This window comes from Urocampus carinirostris, chromosome 14 (assembly GCF_059441175.1).
Source record: "Urocampus carinirostris isolate Australia breed hairy pipefish chromosome 14, RoL_Ucar_1.0, whole genome shotgun sequence".
NCBI lineage: Eukaryota > Metazoa > Chordata > Actinopteri > Syngnathiformes > Syngnathidae > Urocampus > Urocampus carinirostris.
In genome coordinates, this window is record NC_142362.1 from 34,405,916 (window position 1) to 34,424,608 (window position 18,693).

The 18,693-nt window shown below is 38.2% G+C and overlaps 1 protein-coding gene across 1 annotated transcript in view; it reads left to right on the forward strand.

The window, feature by feature from the left end:
• Positions 1–6,603: 6,603 nt before the first annotated feature.
• The window catches only part of LOC148353277 (partitioning defective 3 homolog B-like), a 246,345-nt gene continuing 234,255 nt past the window's right edge, over positions 6,604–18,693 (forward strand). The window contains exons 1-2 of the mRNA XM_088352348.1: positions 6,604–6,848; positions 8,773–8,999. Coding sequence (XP_088208474.1) covers positions 8,883–8,999 — 117 coding nt within the window. The 5' untranslated portion in view covers positions 6,604–6,848; positions 8,773–8,882. The remainder of the gene's footprint in view (positions 6,849–8,772; positions 9,000–18,693) is intronic.

Below are 18,693 nucleotides of genomic sequence, written 5' to 3' on the forward strand. Positions count from 1 at the left end.
TTTCGGTAGAGGGCCCATAAGATAAAAAGGTTCAAGTAATAAGTCCTGAAACTGAAGATCATTAGAATATGTTAAATAAGAAAGAACGACAAACAAGGGCGCAACACATAAACACTTTATTTAGTTCATTAAAATATTCATAGCTCAAATCATCATTGAAGTGTACTCACCATTTTTTTATTTTAACCAAAGAAAGGGGTAAATTATGCATGTATATATTACAGGCCCTCTCCCCTGTGGTTCATTAGGAGCAATGGAATTCAATGACCCAGAAACTAAACCCAGTCCAAATCAATTAGTAGGAAACGTACATATGCATAGATTTGAGCTGATAATTACCAGAGGCAAACTCCGCCCTGCGAGGAGGGTTTTCCTCTTTGAAGACCCGTCCAATTGAGTGTGAAGTTATGCTAAGTAGAGTATTTTGGTTGGCTTTGTTGGTTGAATCTGCGGGATTTGAGAATATGAGATGCAGGATGGGGGGAGATTTTGAGTGATTTTCAAGGTTCACATGACACAGATACTACCAGGGGTTTCTTCATTTCAGTGAAATTGTAATAGAAGAATAGAACCAGGCTATAAAATACATACTGTGGCTTGCAAAGTATTAGGCCCACAAGATTTTTTTGACATAACACCATATTTCAGGCTTCAAACTTATTGATAAGCTCAATAAACTCAAAATATTTTTTAGGAATCAACAACTTCCATCCATCCATCCATTAGCTGCACTGCTTATCCTCAGTAGGGTCGGGGGGGTGCTGGAGCCCATCCCAGCTATCTTCGGGCAGTGGGCAGGGGAGCCCCTGATCTGGTTGCCAGCCAGTCGCATGGCACACAGGGATAGACAATTCGCCCGCTCATTCACACCTAGGGACAATTTGTACCGGCCAATCAACCTGTCATGCATGTTTTTGGAATGTGGGAGGAAACCCACGCAAGCACCGGGAGAACATGCAAACTCCACTCAGGGGGTTTGATCTCATGACCTCAGAACTGTGCCGCACACGCGCTAACCGCTTCGCTGCCGTGCTGCGAATCAACAACATGTGAAACAAAATCATAAAAAGAAACCAAATTGGTACAAAATAAATTATTAAAAAGTAGGCGTTGCAAAAAGTTTGGCCCGCTTGGAGTTAGTACTTTGTACAACCCCCTTTTGCTGCAATCACAGCCACAAATCTCTTTGGGTATGTCTCTATAAGTTTTTCACACCACAGAAATGTTTGCCCATTCTTACAAGACTACAAACAGTTGCACACAGAGACAGTCACACGCCCACACAACACACACACACACACACACACACACACACACACACACACACACACACACACACACACACACACACACACACAGAAACTGCCCCCATGATAGCATTTGCTGTCTGCTGTCAGCAATAGAACACAATGCACAATACGTTGATAAATCAATGACAATACATGCAATTCAATTCAAAATCCCCAAAGTATCGAGACTGCAAAAAGTAAACCATGATACAGCGAGGGATTACTTTCCCCTAAGAAAAAAAAGCAAACGATTTCTGGTTAAATTAACGTTGAGTGACTTAACAAATTTTGGAGCCTCATTTGAACAATGGTCTCCATGATACATTTTCACTAAAATAAAAAAGAAAATAAATTTATTAGAAATACAATGGGTGAACATTAAAATTTCACCATGAACTGTTTTTTTTAAGAAAACTAGAACCAAACAAAGTTTTGAAATGATTGACAAGACACAGGCGTCACCAACCTTTTTGAAGCTGAGTGCTACTTTTTAAAATAATGATTAGTGCGAAGGGCTACCAGTTTGAAAAACATTTCCAAAATAACAGTTTGTCATGTTATCACTGTGTTGTTAAATTGTGAATAAAGTATTACCAGGTAGTATTTATTTTGGGTATTTTTAAAATAGGCTCAATCAACCACTAAACATTTTCCTTGTATAACAGCACTTAACGATTTACATTCAAAAATCATAGGCTAATTTTATCAAAAATTTAGGAAGAATTGATCATGGTTTTGAACGATACTGATCATGTAAATCTAGGGTGTCAAATTGAATGAATGGAGTGCCAAATAGAAGATTTGGCGCCAAGCTGATGCACGGACTAATCGAATGTTGAATATTTTTTAAATGATGCATATGGTTGTGTGAACCTAATTGAACCGACTGAAAACCCAACAATAAAATCCCAATATGATAGAATAAATAAAGCAATCTTTTCTTCTGGCTCTTTCTATAATATTTAATTTTCAACAGGGACAAAAGACAGATTACAGTATGTAAAAAAAAAATCTGCATAACATAAACATTAAATAAAATAATCCTGTATTGCTCAGGCCCCAACAGTTTCTAGTTAAGCAAACATTGGCTAAATTGACTTTTAAGAATAATAACATAAAATCAATTTTCTTTTATTCATTCAACTGAAATATTTCTAAAACATAACTTGGATTGAAATACATTAAAATAAAGGGCAATTATCTATAAGCCAAAAACAGCACTTTCTTCAAGAGGAAATTTATAGTGAAAGAATTACACAACAATTCATTTTGTATGATACAATATTGAAAAAAAAAAACCATCTCATGAGCTTTAGAAAAGCTCGTTGTGGGCCTCACCAGGCCCATGGGCCTTGACTTTGACATTTGTGATGGAATGAGTTATCATGCCAGTTAAAAAAACACATTTCCGAGACAATTGCAATGACTCATCACTGGTGAGCAATTTTCAGAAGTGGTCCTCAGTCTAGTCACATGTTTTTAGGGTTCCATTTGGTCCCTGCGAGGACCACGGTGGTGACCCCAGGACAAGAGACTGGATTTTGACAATAAAGCCAACTTAATATAGCGTATTTTTTGGACTCTAAAGTGCACTGGATCATAAAACACACCCTCCAAAACAGTACTTTGGGAGCCATTTTTCATATAAAAGGAACACCTTTTGAAATTGAATTAAATTAAAACTACTGTAAGAGAAAATTTGAAAAAAGGTATTTCATTCTCGTTATTCTCAGGGTCATTCTCGTTATTCGGTGCAATTTGAGTCCCAGCGACATAAAATGGTATATATCAGTGGTCGGCAACCTATGACATGCGTGACAGCAGTGGCACGCGAGGGGTTAACCAGTGGCACGCGAGCGCACGGCAAAATAAAAATGATTACATTTTAAAAATGCAAATTTTTACCTGAAATTTCACTCTCTGTGTCTCTCTTTTTCTCTTCCTTTGTTGCTCTTTGTCTCTTTCTCTCTCCGTGTATTTTAACCTCTTTTGCTCTAACTTCCTTTTTTCCTTTTTTCTTTCTCTCTTCCTACCCTTCGCGCTTTTTTTCTCTTTTCTCTCCTTCCATCTTTCTCTTTCTCTTTGGATTTCTTTCTTCGTCTCCCTTTGTTTTCCCCCCTCTCTCACGACTTTTTATCTTTTGTTTCTTACGCTCTCTCCCCCTCTCTCTTTTTCTTTCTTTGTCACGCCCTCTCTCCTTTTCCTTCCCTCTTTCTCTTTTTTCTTCATCTCTCTTTTTCTCTCTCTTTAATCTACTAGTCCGGCCCCCGACAGAATGTTTGTTCTATCGTGTGGCCCCCGAATTAAAATTAGTTTGACACCCCTGTGCTACGGTGTCGCAAGCCGGCAATTTCCTCTGGACTGGACAGAGAGCAGTCGATGATCTTTTGGGCTGTGTTGTTTACTCTCAGTATGTTATTTCTCTCTGCTGTCGTGCTCCCAGCATGCCAGCACACTTTCCACCGTGGCTCTGTTGAAGAACACCAGCAGCTTCTGTTCCAGGTTGTTCTTTCTGAGAACCCTAAGGAAGTGGAGTCCCTGCTGGGCCTTCCCCACAACAACCTTGGTGTTGTTAGATCTGGAGAGGTCGGCAGAGATGTGCATGGCCAGGAAGTTGAAGATGTGGAGCTAGGTCTGAGCTTTCCCCCCTGAAGTCAAGTATGACTTCCTAGGATTTTGTGGTTTTGACTATTAGTTTAGTTTTATACATCAGCATCTCCCCTTCCTTGCTGTATGCCGTCGCATCCCCATCAGAGATGAGTGCCAGCAAGGTGGTGTTGTCAGCTAACTAGCTAAAGTCCATAATCCAGCTGAAGATGGAGTAGGCGAGCCCTAGATGGGAGAGTTTCTCTACAGCACGATGGTTTTGAACGCAAAGCTGAAGTCCAGCAAGAGCATACAGACATAGCTCCTGCATTTCTCCAAAAGGCTCAGGGCAGAATGAAGAGCGGTGTTTATCATCAGTGAAGCATTTTGCCTTGTAGGCAAAGTGATAATGGTCCTTGTTGGGAGGAACCTCTGAAGTGCTGAAAAAAAGCATTATAAGGTACACTTTAGAATATCTGTCAAGTTTAGGTTTTTGGGTTAAACTTTTAGCCCTGAAAATAAGTTGATATCATTTTTTGACCTTTCATTATCCTTAATTATTTACATTGGTTATCAACTATGTTTCAGAGGATTTCAAAAACTACCTCTTAAATATGTTCAAAACCAGGCTCACGGGTAACAGAATATATGTAACTGCATTACTCAATCAGGGTACAAAATGTTTTTATTGTATTCTGTTACAATTACAGAAAAAAGACATAATGGAATTACTGGTATATTTTGTAAACATATGGATTACTTTGCAGAATTACAATTTGATTTAAAAAGAGAATTTTATATTGAACACTATAAGGGACAATCTTGAAGTCAGGTGTGTATTAGTTCGATCTCTTTTTATACTTTTTCTGGTTCACAAAAGCCTTGTTTACATACGCCATGTCCAGTTCCGCTTCTCTCTCTGCCGTCCCTTCCCACACACATGCAGGGGTGCGCTGCACTCTTGATATGTTCTTAATATGAATTAAACAAGGCATATCTTAACCGCCATATGAAAGAGAATGTTTAATTTTTGCTCAATACACAATACTACGTGGTTACAATGTGATCACTTTTTTTGTTGGACTACAAGCAGCTACAGTACCTGATCTTGGTTACCTCTACTTATTTTTAAGGTTACATTGTCATTTATCCATCCATCCATTATCTGCACCGCTTAGCCTCACTAGGGCTGCGGGGATGCTGCAGCCCATCTCAGTCATTTTCGGGCAGTGGGCAGGGGTCACCCTGAACTGGTTGCCAGCCAGTCGCAGGGTACACAAAGACGGACAACACACTCGCTCATTTATACCTACGGACAATTTGGACTGACCACTTAACCTGAAATGCATTTGTTTTTTGAATGTGGGAGGAAACTGGAGTGCCCGAAGGAAACCCACGCAAGCACGGGTAGAACACGCAAACTCTGCCGGCAGCTGGATTTGAACCCAATATTGCCATTTATCCTGGACAACATTTTGTAATTTTATGTATTTTTATTTAATTTGATCTTTTATTAGAACATTTGATTTTGGAGTACAGTAATCCAAAAGTAATTGAAAGTAATCAAGTTACTTTACTGTAAAATTATGGTATTTAGATTTTGTTACTGATTACATTTTTCAACAGGTGATAAGTAACTGTATCGGATTGCGTTTTTAAAGTAACCCACCCAACAGGGGCGATATTAGGTTTAGAGCTTTTTGGGGTGCTGAGCAGAGTCTCGCTTGATAAAAACATTTTTTTTAATTTCACTAAAAGTTATACAATATGTAAAATTCAATAACAATCACATTTTAATTAAAACATTTTGCTTAAGGCTTTTTAGTTTAAAAGGCCGTTTTTATCAATTTAATATTAGTTTAAAGACAGTTTTTATTAATTATATTTTTTGTTTTAAGGCCGTTTGAATAATTAAATGTTCCTTATTTTTATTTGAAATATGGCACTCTTGGGCTTCCATAATTACATAATCTCACCATAATACCATACCTGTCAACCTGTACGGTTTTGCCGCACTAAGTACGTTTTTTATGCATTTTAAGATGAGTACAACGTACAAGGAAATCTGTACGGAAAAACGCAAATTTGCCAATCATGGGTACCATCCGGTATACACCGACTATCACGAAACGGCAAATCAAGTCAAAGGAGTTCGCCGCTGAAGCCTCTGTCTCGGTATCGTTTTTTTTGTTGCAAACGAAGTGAGCGGTTTGATGCTACTGTGCGAAAGCGTCTGCTGCCTGGGGATTTCCCATCATGCATCATTCTGAAAAAATAAATAAAATGGTGTAAGATTATTTTGTATTTTGTACGGGAAAATACGACAGTTTGTACGGGCATGGAGCCGTCGAGGTTGACAGGTATGTAATACCCTGGGCAAGAGAGGCAAGGAATCAAATGGACTGAACCATTTCAAGGCAGTAGTGTATTTCTGACACTGTACTGTTCATATTTTTGTTTTGTTTTACTTTTTTTAAATATTTTTAAAGCGTGTTTGATTATAATTAAGCCTATTGGGTCTTTTATTAAGGAAAAAAGGTATTAGAAAAAAGCTTACATTTTTAGGAACTAGGGTTGAATTTGAGGGTCCTAGAACACCTTCCAAAACGGGATTGTTAACCAACCCTAATTAAAACTTATTTACACAGTTGAGAACGCGTCTTTTCTCGGCGGGCGCTTTTGGTGCACTGTCACTTTAAAAAAGTAACATGTTGCTGTTGAGGGAGAGCTGGTCAGGAGCTGGCCAAAAAGGGACGCACGGGATAGTGCCCCCCCTCTCTTAAAAAACTTTTCCCGAAGTGTTTATTGCACCCCGTTTCCAGTTCACCTATGTCAAAACGACGCGTGACCGAATGACGCTCGGCAATGATGTGGAAGTCGGCGAGGGCTTGGAGAAAGGAAACATGAGAGGGGGGCTAAACTTATGGAATGATGCCTGAGCCACCGCACGCCTCCCTACTAAGTTCAGCTAAGGTAGCTAACTTGAGCTAGCTCGGGAGTAGGAAAGTTCTGAAATGTGAAACTCCTTTTTCTTTGGTCTCAAAAACCCACTCAACTAGTAAAAGTGTTGAGTTTTGTCCTATAACGAAATGCTTCATTTGCTGTACTCGTTACGTTAGCACTGCTAGTTTGCAGTTACGGTACGAAGCTAATATTAATTAGCTAAGTGACAGCAGAGGATATCGACCACCTCCACAGAACACTAGACGCTATTGTGCACGTGAAACGTCACTTGAGTAAATGCCCCGCTCTTTAAAAAGTAGTACACACATAACAGAGACATTGTCTTCTGCCAGTCAATACGCGGAGCTTAGAATGCATTATAAACGCAATTTAAACCGCATGAGTTGAATTCGCTTGTCAGAAAATATCAGTCAATAACTTGCAACAAACTTTGTAACGGGTCGAAGAATCCAAAGTTGAAGCGATTTAGAAATATAAGCTGTTTGTCCCCCACAGAATTAAAAACATTTTTACCCGAAAAGAACATCATGTACCTGCATCATTAAGTCTCCACTAGTACTGTGACTTAAAGCTATGTACATCCATCCATCCATCCATCTCTGCATTGCTTATCCTCAAAAGGGTCCCGAGGGTCTTGTAAAATATGTAAAAAAATAGTTTGAAGTACATTGTTTTATGTATTCTAATCAGGCCTACCGGCAGTCTTTTTAGTTTTGTACTTACTAATGGTGGGTTGGTTTGATCCTTCATCCACTATGGTTGTATAGGCACGATTTCCTGCAGTATGTCTCGGGCAAGTACAGCCGGGGGCGACCATTCTCTCCAGGCCAGTATATGTTTCTATAAACCGCACATTTAAACTTGACACCACTTACCTATCAATAGATTTTTTTTAAAGGAGCACATATATTGTGATACTAGTGTGTGCATCTTATCTGGGGATTGAACTCATGATCTGCTATCCTGAATGCAGACACTTAACAACTAGGACAATGATCTGTACAGAATTGATATGTGTTTTGTATTTCCATGGCAGCATAGTAAATACGAAGAACCGATCAATGACATTGAGGATAGTTTTGGGGATTGTTATATTACAGTATCTTCATAGTGCATACACATGTAACGCAACACTTGCAAGAAAACAATACATAGTAGCATAGACCACGTATCATCAGTTTTGAACTCAACAGAAGCTAGTTTGCTGGCCATCTATAGTTTAACATTCGTATTTATCTAGCAGCATTTTAAAAAAGATATGTGATTGTTTAAAACACAAGTCCTTGTTTTCAGGTTACTCTCTCAAATGGGAGTGGCATTAAACAGCTAAGAGCTTCTTCTGTATGTTTGTTTACTGTCTCCAACCGCTTCTTGTTGTGATGTGAGCTGAGTAGACATGCAGATTTTCTTTGTTTAGTCTATTCCAATAGTCTTTTGTTGATAAGCAAAGGTAAAAAAGGAAATGCCATAGGTAAAAAGTATTTTAAAATGATTAATGTTAGTTAGAAAAAATGTCCTACAAAAATCTGTCATTTTCCTATCAGTGTTAGTAAACTCCCGGGAGCGGTGCATTCGCAATGATTGCAGCAAGGCTTTGGGGCTAGGACCTTAGGTCGGCCTTTTGGCTGAGAGTAAGTGTCCCGGGCACCTTGGCTTTGTAGCGTATAATGAACTGACCGATAACGGATAATGGCTAAGTAATAAAGAGAATAGAACAATACCCCTTAAAAAATCCCCCCCCCCCACTCCATTTTTTGCACATTTAACATTAACCCGTGGCTTTAAAAGTCACAGTTCCCTTTTTGGACAGCAACAACAGGGTTTGTGAGAACTACTTTTTTGTGCTAACTTTTGCATTCACTCAGGTTATTTTACTCAATACTTGAGGTTCCATGTCCACCACAATTCACTGTCTTTTTCTTTTGCTTGCCAGGTGTTTTCTTTCTTCAGGCTTCCAGCGTTCTATTATACTCTACTGCAGTTTTTTTCAGCTAAAACACCACACGTCTGCCATAGTTTAAAACTTTGGGAAAGAGTACCACAATGAAAGTGACGGTGACATTTGGACAGACTGGTGTGGTGGTGCCTTGCAAGGAGGGATGGACTGTTAGGGACCTTATCCATCAAGCCACCCAGCGATACAGAAAACTGCTGGAAAAGGTATTGTCAACTACAGTTGCAACCTGCTTACCATCCTAACACTCACAATTTAAACACGTTTTTAAACAAAACAAAAAATTGTAGGGTTCCTGTGGTCACTGCAACCACTTTAATCGCTAGCGATGCTTCCCAGTAAATTGTAATGCTGTATTGTGGAAAAGTTGATTTATTTTAGTGATTCATAAACTGACATTAACAACTATCGCCCTGTGTGTGCTTTAAGTCAGCTGACGGCGCTGATTACACCATGATGCTGGTTAAGAGTGAAGTGTCGACCTTACTGTTAAAGTGTGAAACAAGGGCGTGAGGTGTGGACATGTGTTTAAGGCTAGGTCCACACTGCTTAGCTTAATGCTTAATTCTGATTTTTGGGTGAAATTTGACGGTTTTGTGAGATTGTTCACATTTCCAACTAAATGCAACCTGTATGCGATATTCTGTGACTTCTATGCATTTTCCGTGTAAACGCATGCGCAAAAGAGGACACGTGACGTAACACGCAATGCTGCGGAAGTACTCATGGATGCTAACGCCGTAGTGTGTCTAGCGCTTTAAAAGTTATTGTGTGACCTGACCCTGAACAGAGTTCTTCCCCAAATATTATTTAAACCCCAAACCTCACTTTTCCTCCATTGATTGCTTCCCGTGTATTCGTCCGTCTTTGTGTGTTGATTTCTACACTATGCACAACAACATTAAAACAGAGCAGCCGTGAGAGAATTGAATAATGAATCGATGGTTCGCAAAACGAACTCCAGAAAGTAAAGAAAACACAGCTGAGCTGAGCTGAGTTGGAGGAAAGACTCGAGCAGTGGTTCTTCAAACAAAGCACAACAATAAAAGGAGACTTTTTAGACGATGTTGTGTGTATCATTACGGTGCTCTTTTTTAAATTTTGTTTTATCCGTGAGTTTTATTTTGTAATCAGTTTTTAAATAAACAACCAAACTCGCTGTATTTTTAAATTTGCAAACTTATTGCCTGTGTGTGTTGTTGTAAGGCGGTCACAGCAAAGGGCACCCGCGCCCTATAATAAGGTGCACCTCATGTCTGTGTTAAATACAGATATTGAACCAGCTACAGAGACTGCACCTTTTAATATGGTACGCACTTTGGTTGTGACATTGGTATGTGTTGCAGTAACTTTCTTATTATAATAAGTCAGTGCAAATATCATTCCAATGCAAACTTGATGCCTGCATTAAAAATAAAGTGATACTTTTAGTACGGGATCATAAATCACTTGCTTCATTTGTTGAAGTAATTGGTATGAGTTCCCCTCTATTATCCATAGTAACTTCCGTTTACACCGGCTGCTTGCATGTGTTACTTTGCTGTATTGTTCTTACTTGTCAGAGCAATGAAATTTCAAAGGCTGTAATTAGATTGAAAAGACGAACAGAAAGACTGACTTTGCAAGACCAGTGCGGGACATAATTGAGTTAAGCTGCAATATAAAATCTATTCAGCCAAAATTTCCATACATAAAGTGAAAGAATGCGAGTGCTCAAAGGGCAAAGTAAAAGTATTTGAATTTAAATGAGTGAATGCATTTCGAAAATATGTCCCCCTTGCATTTATACTTTGGTCTAGCTGCACAGTAGGAGAGTCTGACCAACCAATGATGCAGTGCTGAGCTTTTGTAAACGCTTGTGGTGAAATATGTCCATAAAGATTCTTTATGACAGCAGAGATGAATGAATCACTTTAAAGTCTTATGGTCTTGTTTACAATAGGAGATGGTGTGGATTCTGTGAGGTACTCAACTAGTCTTTGGCTCCTTGGCCTTAATTGTCATCTAAGATGTATCATACAGCAGCAAAATTTTGCTATTTGACGATTAGCAGCAAATAGGTGATGGATGTTTATTGTGACTTTATAATTTTAAAAAAATGTTTTTTGGTTGTTGTCGACAATATGTATAACAAATTGTGGCTTTAACAAATGCTTATTTTAATTAATCAATCATTTGATTACATGGTTTGTACGGGTGCTTGAAATACTTGAAAATGCTTGAATTTTAATGTTGTGTTTTCAAGGGTTAATGTGTTTGAGTTTTTGGTGAAGTGCTCAAAATGTTGCCATGTTTCTCAATAAGTCTGCTTAAAAATGACCCCTACACTGCTCTTTGATGGCGTTACCTTACCATTGCATTTTTTCTTCCGTTGTGATTTAACAGCAGTAGACCTTTTATGGCATTGTCCTATGAAGCATCATCACCCTTTATGGGTCACGCCAAGAGGACAGGCCCATGCTACTCCATAACATTACTATGAAATGCATATGAGTGCAAAGACTACGTATTCGTCTCAAAATATTTATACATGTATTGTTCAGATCCACATATATACAACTATACTCAAGATCTAAACCAGGGCATTGGATTTATAATAAAAATGGGGCTTTGATTGACATTAAAATGTCTTCAATCCGATTTTCAAAAATCTTTAAAATGTGAACACATTAATAAGATTTATATTTGTCTGGACTGAAAAGATTTAGTCACATTTATCAATTGTCTTTTTTAATAATTTAACGATTGACTTTGGTGGCAACATTGCGGAGCCCCAAAAATGGAACCATCAAAACAGTAAAGTGGTTTCAGTCGGGCCTTTCGGAGCAGATACAGGTCTTGGATCTACCCACAATACACATAGCAACTTCGAACAGAGACATTTACCTTGAACCATGCTCGGAAAGTGCCCATTTAATGTGAATGATGAATGTTTTTTGCAATGGTTAAAAGCTCTCCCAGCTAGTGTGTACAGGGCACGATGTATTGTCTGCAAGAAATATATATATTTTTTGGTTGTTTGTTTCAATTGTGTTTTCTTGTCAACTTGGTTTGTAATTTGATTTCAAAAGGCATTACAAGGGGGTGGGGGGTGTTGGACGTTGATTGTTTGGAGAGTAACTTTATGCTTGTCGTGGCAGTTGTTTGAATATGTTTAAAGTAAGAAAAGGCCTTTTTCAATTATAGTCCAAACACCAACTCAAATTCCCAAAACGATGAAAAAAGTTTTTCGAGCTCTTCTAAGATATGCACGTACTCATGATTGATCTGACTGAAGCTGCGATTTTGACTTTAAGCTAGGAGATGTTGGCAGAGAGTAACACATTTTCAAATTCCGGACAGCACCTTTAAGCTGCTCATTATATTAAATAAAAAATATATTTAGCATTTGCGGTTGTTTTAATTTAAATGGATACATTCGCAAGGAGTGCAAAGCATAACTTGACTTGACTTGACACTTTATTCGTTTGTTATTGTTAACTCTTTATTTGCTAACTATGTTTATGTTTTTCAAATTAAACTGTTTAGTCCCAGCATAAGCAATTTGGCATTCAAAAATGTTGTCTAGCTTGATTGTAAAATCTGTGTTTTTTAATCGATTGTATTCCTAAAGATAATGGCCTTGTATCACTCAAGAAACAGTGCAATTTTGAGTATAAGGCTGAGATAAGGATATGATCTCAGCTTTTCATTTAAATTATGAGGAGAAAGGAGTTCCATTGTTCTCGATTGAGCACATTTATAAACCCGATCTTTTACCTCGTGTGAATAAGTTCATGCCCAAAAATGTCAATACCGTATTCATTAGTGTACAATACACATTTTTTTTAACCTAAAAAGTACTCAAAAGTTTGGGTGAGCGTTATACACAATGTTTCACAATAGTATATAACAGTATTTGAGCAATGATTGATCAATCAAAATATATTGCTGACCACAATCGCAAAACATTGGATGCAAAAGAAGTTGAATCTGGGTCGCACGGTAAGAGCGCCAAACCTCGATCGCAAGACCACCGGTGATATGAATGACATATTAAAAGGCATTTACTTTAATGTCATCATCATCATTTATTCCTATTCACAGTACCAGAGGTGAAGGTTAGAGAATGGACAAAAAAGAAAGTTGTCCTGAAAGATATAAATAAATGCAAAAAACATAACAAGGGGAACAATTCTTTGGTGTATCTGATGATGAATCGAATGTTGAACGACATTAAATAAATACAGTATTTTTTTATCTTGGTACTATGTTTATAGTTTTCAAAAAATGATTTTAATTATGGCCACAACGTATGTCACCTACAATACTTAGTTTGAGCTGAGAAAAAGTGAAATTAAAGTTTATACCAATTTTTAATAAAAAATTAGGGGTGCAGGTGCTACATGAGTGAGCGTTAAATATATACGCTAGTCAAAAGAACACGTACCATAAATCCCGACAAGAATATTTTCCAAGAATATTTCATTTTCTTAATTAGTTTCAATTGATTTTAAAGAATCCAACAAGAGCGCGTGCAGGCTTAAATTACATAAAATGAAATGATCTGCATTTTATATAGCGCTTTTCAAGTCAATGACTTCCCAAAGCGCTTTACAATGTGCTCCACATTTCCCAATAGCGGCCTTGCAGCCATGTAAGCGCTAACCTGCTTATTGGGGGTAGTAGGGGTTCAGTGTCTTACCCAAGGACACTTCGACATGTAACACGGAGGAGCCGGGATTCGAACTGGGATCCCTTGATCCCAAGACGAGCGCTCTACCTCCTGAGCTACTGCCGCCCCCATGTCATCACTTTTATGTCAGTTTCTTAATACATATTATTATGATCCAGCGCAATGCTTATAAAAGCTTTTTACTATGTAACATAACTTCCAAAACATTTAGCGTCTTTAATTCCTGAAGCATTACAATTATTAAAATCTTTATCATACAGTATTTAATATCGTTAAAGAAGCCAACGCTTTCCACCTCACAGAGGACCAGCTCTTCATAATTGCTGCATCAAAAATTAAACACATATCTGATCTGAATTGCGATGCAGCAGATAGTAGGCCGCTTGACTCATTCCCACTTAAGATGTGAGTCTGTGTAAAATGCAAATGTGTCCCTCCTGTGATTCCTTTGACTCTGTTGTGGATTCCCAGTGCTACTCTCGGGGCAAAAATCCAGACAAGCAAATCCTCTCGGTGACCTCTTAAATACCGCCTGTTATTTAAACAACACACCGGGTGAATGGATCATTTGAGCTTGATAGTGAAATGTAGATGTAGCATAGTGTGCTCATTTTCTTCCCCCTTACTGTTTTTAATTCCATTTTTTTCATCTGTCAATATATCAACTCTCCATGCTCAGGGTTCGTACAGCTGCTTGAAATCCTTTAAAATGCTCAGATTTAAATGTTGTCTTTTTAAGAATGGAAAACCACTTGGATATTGTGTAAAGTGCTTGAAATGGTTTCCATGTTTCTTAACAAGTCTGCTTAAGAATGAATTGATGCCGACACTGCTCTCTGGTGGCTTCGCTTTGCTATTGCATTTCTTCTTCCCTCGTGATTATCGGCAGCTGGCATTAGTTTGTTTGGTATGGTCCTATGAAGCATCATCGCCCCCTAAGGGGTGTGCCCAAGAGGACAGGTGCAAGCTACACCTAAACATTAGTGCAAGGATTACCTATCAATTCTAGACAAGTATTATGGGCCATTCAAAAAAATAAGGTAACGTTTCCCAGTAGTAAATTGTAATGTATGCTACATATTACCGTCATTTTTACCCAACACCTATGCTGGGGAGAAATTTGTCTAAAACATTTTTACCCTTATTGTTGAGATCCACAAATATTTTTGCAATTTACTCAATATCTAAAAATCATTGGTCTAGATAAAGGTACACAGAAGATTAGAAATCTGATACAGTATGTAAGTCACAGATATTGGTTCTGCAAAATACACAATTCACACCGGAATCCTTTTAATAATAATAATAATAATAATTTCCTTTGTATTGTCATTCTTTGTAACAATGTACACAGAACGAAATGTCTATACACCTGACCCGTTGTAGCGAGCCGATGCAGCCGCAGCCAACAGAGGGCGCCGCCATTTTACCAATGTTATAAGTCTTAGGTATGACTCGGCCGAGGCGCGAACCAGCGACCTCCCAGTCTCAAAGCGGGCGCCTTACCATCTAGGCTACTAATGGTACTGGAGGAATTGGAATATTTTCTTTAAAAGTCCTCAATCCATTCAATGCCAAGACATAGAAATACCAGTTCTGTTTTTACTGATCAGTAAGTATAACGCCTCTGGGAATGATTTCAATATGATAAATCACAACTACATGGCAGTAATGGAATTGTTCAGACCTTTGTCCATACATTGAGGCTCCCCCACTTCTTTGTCTGGCATTGCCTCCTCTATCCACACGATTAGGGGTGTGTGGGCAGCCTCTGAGTGACCGAAATCTTATTTACAGTATATGTATAAAGCTAGAAACATACTTTTTCTAATGAAAGATTAGAGTTGATGTCTTAAGACTACTACAGAACAAAATTTTCAGTAGGCTTTCAAAAATTGGCTCACGCCCGCAATTGTCATTTGAAAAAAACATTGAATTAGGAAAAAGGTGTATGGACCCTGAACCTATGTTTAAAGCAGTTGTTCCCACTTTACATTTAGCTGTTTTGATGTGGTGTATGAAATATGATGGGTATAAAATTGCAGAAAATAAAATAATTGTCATCTTGGATAATACTTGACTTGTTTGCCCAAGAATCGTATTTTTGTTGTAATCCATAATGGAAGCCTCATGTACCTCAGGAATTAATATTTAGCAGCAAAATATACACAGAAAAGAAACCTTGGCTAGCAGATGGCAGCATTTTGTCCTAGATGGATATCAATCAAACAAAATAACTTGTCGTACTTTGGGAATACGTTTTCATGCAAAAAATCTAGCTTAATCTGCTCAAACTGTGTACATAAACAAATGGTCAGACAGCATAGAGGTTTACATTTTGAAATAGAAGCAGTTACTTTTGCACATATTTTTATACACATGAAAAATATTTTGTTTTTGCACCGACTACTAGTTTCATTTGTAAATTATTGTGCAAATAGGCACTTAATTTGACCAAAAGTAAAATTCTCAAACTGATAATTCTCTAAAAATGTATTAATTTTTTTATCCAATGAATTCACATTTAGTATATAATTACATTTAAGTACAGGTCCTTCTAAAAGAATTAACATTGTTATAAAGTTCATCATTTTCTGTAATGTACTGATAAACATTAGGCTTTCCTATATTTTAGATTCATTACACACAACTGAAGAAGTTCAAGCCTTTCATTGTTTTAATATTGATGTCTCTGGCAAAAATAGTCAGGAAAAAACAAAAGTCCATATCTCAAATCTATCCATCTATCTATCTATAATGGTCATTTCCCTCAAGAAGGATGACCGACAGCAAGACAAACACATACCCAAAAACAAAAAAGTAAAAAAGTAGCAAAAACACAAAATAATTGACCATGGCCAACCCAAATGCCCAAACACCCAAACAAATTAAGCACCTCGGCACCTAAGTCGGTCATGATTTCGTCCCTCCAGATGAAATGGAACATAATAACAAAATTGTGTCACTCGGGTCAGGGTGACACAACACACTCTTCTGTTCAACAGCAGAGCCCGACAGCTTTCACTGGTTTACCCCTGCGGCATCATACGGGTGCCCTGCCCATCCCTTAGAATGCGCCCAAACATCCCACTATCCTTTCACAACACCTCTCCACTCATTCCTATGACCAACAAGAGCTCTAGCTTCCACTACGTGTAGACCTCTTTCCTGCAGTGCACTCATAACACCATTCATCCATGTCAATCGCGGCCTTCCTCTTGGTCTCCTTCCATTTAAATATATTTTATTCAACCAATAAAAAAAGGGATTTTAATTTAAAAAAAAGAGTCAACTTTCAAATAATTATGTTTGTAATTTACTTAATACCTTTGCAGAAATGACTGCTTCAATGGGGCGTGGCATTTAGGCAATCAGCCCGTGGCACTGCTGAGGTGTTATGGTGGCCCAGTATGCTTCAATAGCAGCCTTAAGCTCATTTACAGTAGTGGGTCTGGTGTCTCTCAACTTCCTCTTTACATGATCCCATAGATTCTCCATAGGGTTCAGGTCGAGAGAGTTGGCAGGTCAATTGAGCACAGTAACACTATTTGCCAGAGGTTTTGGCACTTAGATCAGGTGCCAGTTCTTGCTAAAAAAATCTTCATCTCCATAAAGCTTTTCAGCAAATGCAAGCACAAAGTGCTCCAAAATCTCCTGATAGCAAGCTTTGTTGACCTTGCCCTTGAAAAACCCAGTGCACCAACTTCAGCAGCTGACACGGCGCACCAGACCATCACTGACTGTGGGTACTTGACACTGGACTTCAGGCATTTTGGAATTTCCCTCTCCCCAGTCTTCCTCCAGATACTGGCACCTTGATTTCAGAAGGAAATGCAAAAGTTGCTTTCATCCGAAAAAACGAACTTTGCTCCACTTAGCAACAGTCAACTGTTACTTCTCTGTTACCCAGGTCAGCCTTTTCTCCCACTGTTTCCGTTTTAAAAGTGGCTTGACCTGGGGAATGCGGCCCGTGTACCCCAGTTTCTGCACACTTCTGTGCACTTTGGCTCTAGGAACCTTCTACTCCAGACTCGGTCCACTGCTTCCTCAGGTCCCCCAAGAACTGGAATCGGCCGTTCTCGACAATTTTCTTCAGGATCCGGTCACCTCTTCTGGCTGTGCAGCGTTTTCTGTCACATATTTTTTTTCTTCCCACAGACTTACCTCTGAGGTGCCTTGATACAGCATTCTGGGAACAGCCTGTCCGCTCAGAGATTTATTTTTTTGTCTTACCCTCTTGCTTGAGGGTGTCAATGGTGGCCTTCTGGACAGCAGTCAGGTCGGCAGTACAACCCATGATTGCGGTTTTGAGTAATGAACCCGGCTGGGAGTTTTTAACAGGAATCATTTGAAGGTGTGTAAAGTTAACTCGTTGACTCAGATGATTGGGTCAGGAGCTTGTTTAGAGCACCTTTTTATGATATGCTACTTTTTTGAGATCGAAATTTTGAGTTTTCATGAGCTTAATAATGAAACAATGAAAGACCAGAAATATTTCAGTTGATGTGCAATGAATCTAAAATATATGAAAGTTTCATTTCCATCATTACTCTTTGTAAAATAATGAACTTTATCACAATATGCTATTTTTTTAGAAGGACCTGTGTATAAAGAAAACTTTTCAGGTGATTGAAGGCAAATATGCTCAGAGTCACAGTGGTCTGAACATTTATAAAAATAACAAACTTATTTTCACCACATTTTATTTCAAAATAGCCAATTCCACCCCAAAAAAAAAACCCAATCAATTTTCTACAGCTGATTATTAAAAACAAATGGAACAGGATTTTTACAGAATTTTCTGTCAAACTAAACATTTAAAAGTTGCTTTAAAATTTGAGATTGTATCTTCAGCACCAAGGGAGGGCGAAAAACAAAGTCTTAATCTCATAAATTTGGACAATCCCAATTTTAGGTAACTAACAAAAAAAAAACACCAAATAAGACTGAAGTTTTTTTTTATCTTTTGGGGAAGTTCAGACATGAATAACATATTTAAAATATTTTTTAGCTCAAGCCTAACATTCATTGTTCATGCTAAAAACAACAACTTATAGTTTGTGCCGTAATGCCGCAATTCACTGTCTAATATTTACAGGGATCAGAATTTTCCGCGGATCCGCGGATTTCCGCTGTTTTTGAACCCCAAAGGCATTCCGACTTTTTCACTTTTTCTCTTGCGTAGCAAACAAATTCAAAATCCGACTGTCTCACTCTTTCATTTA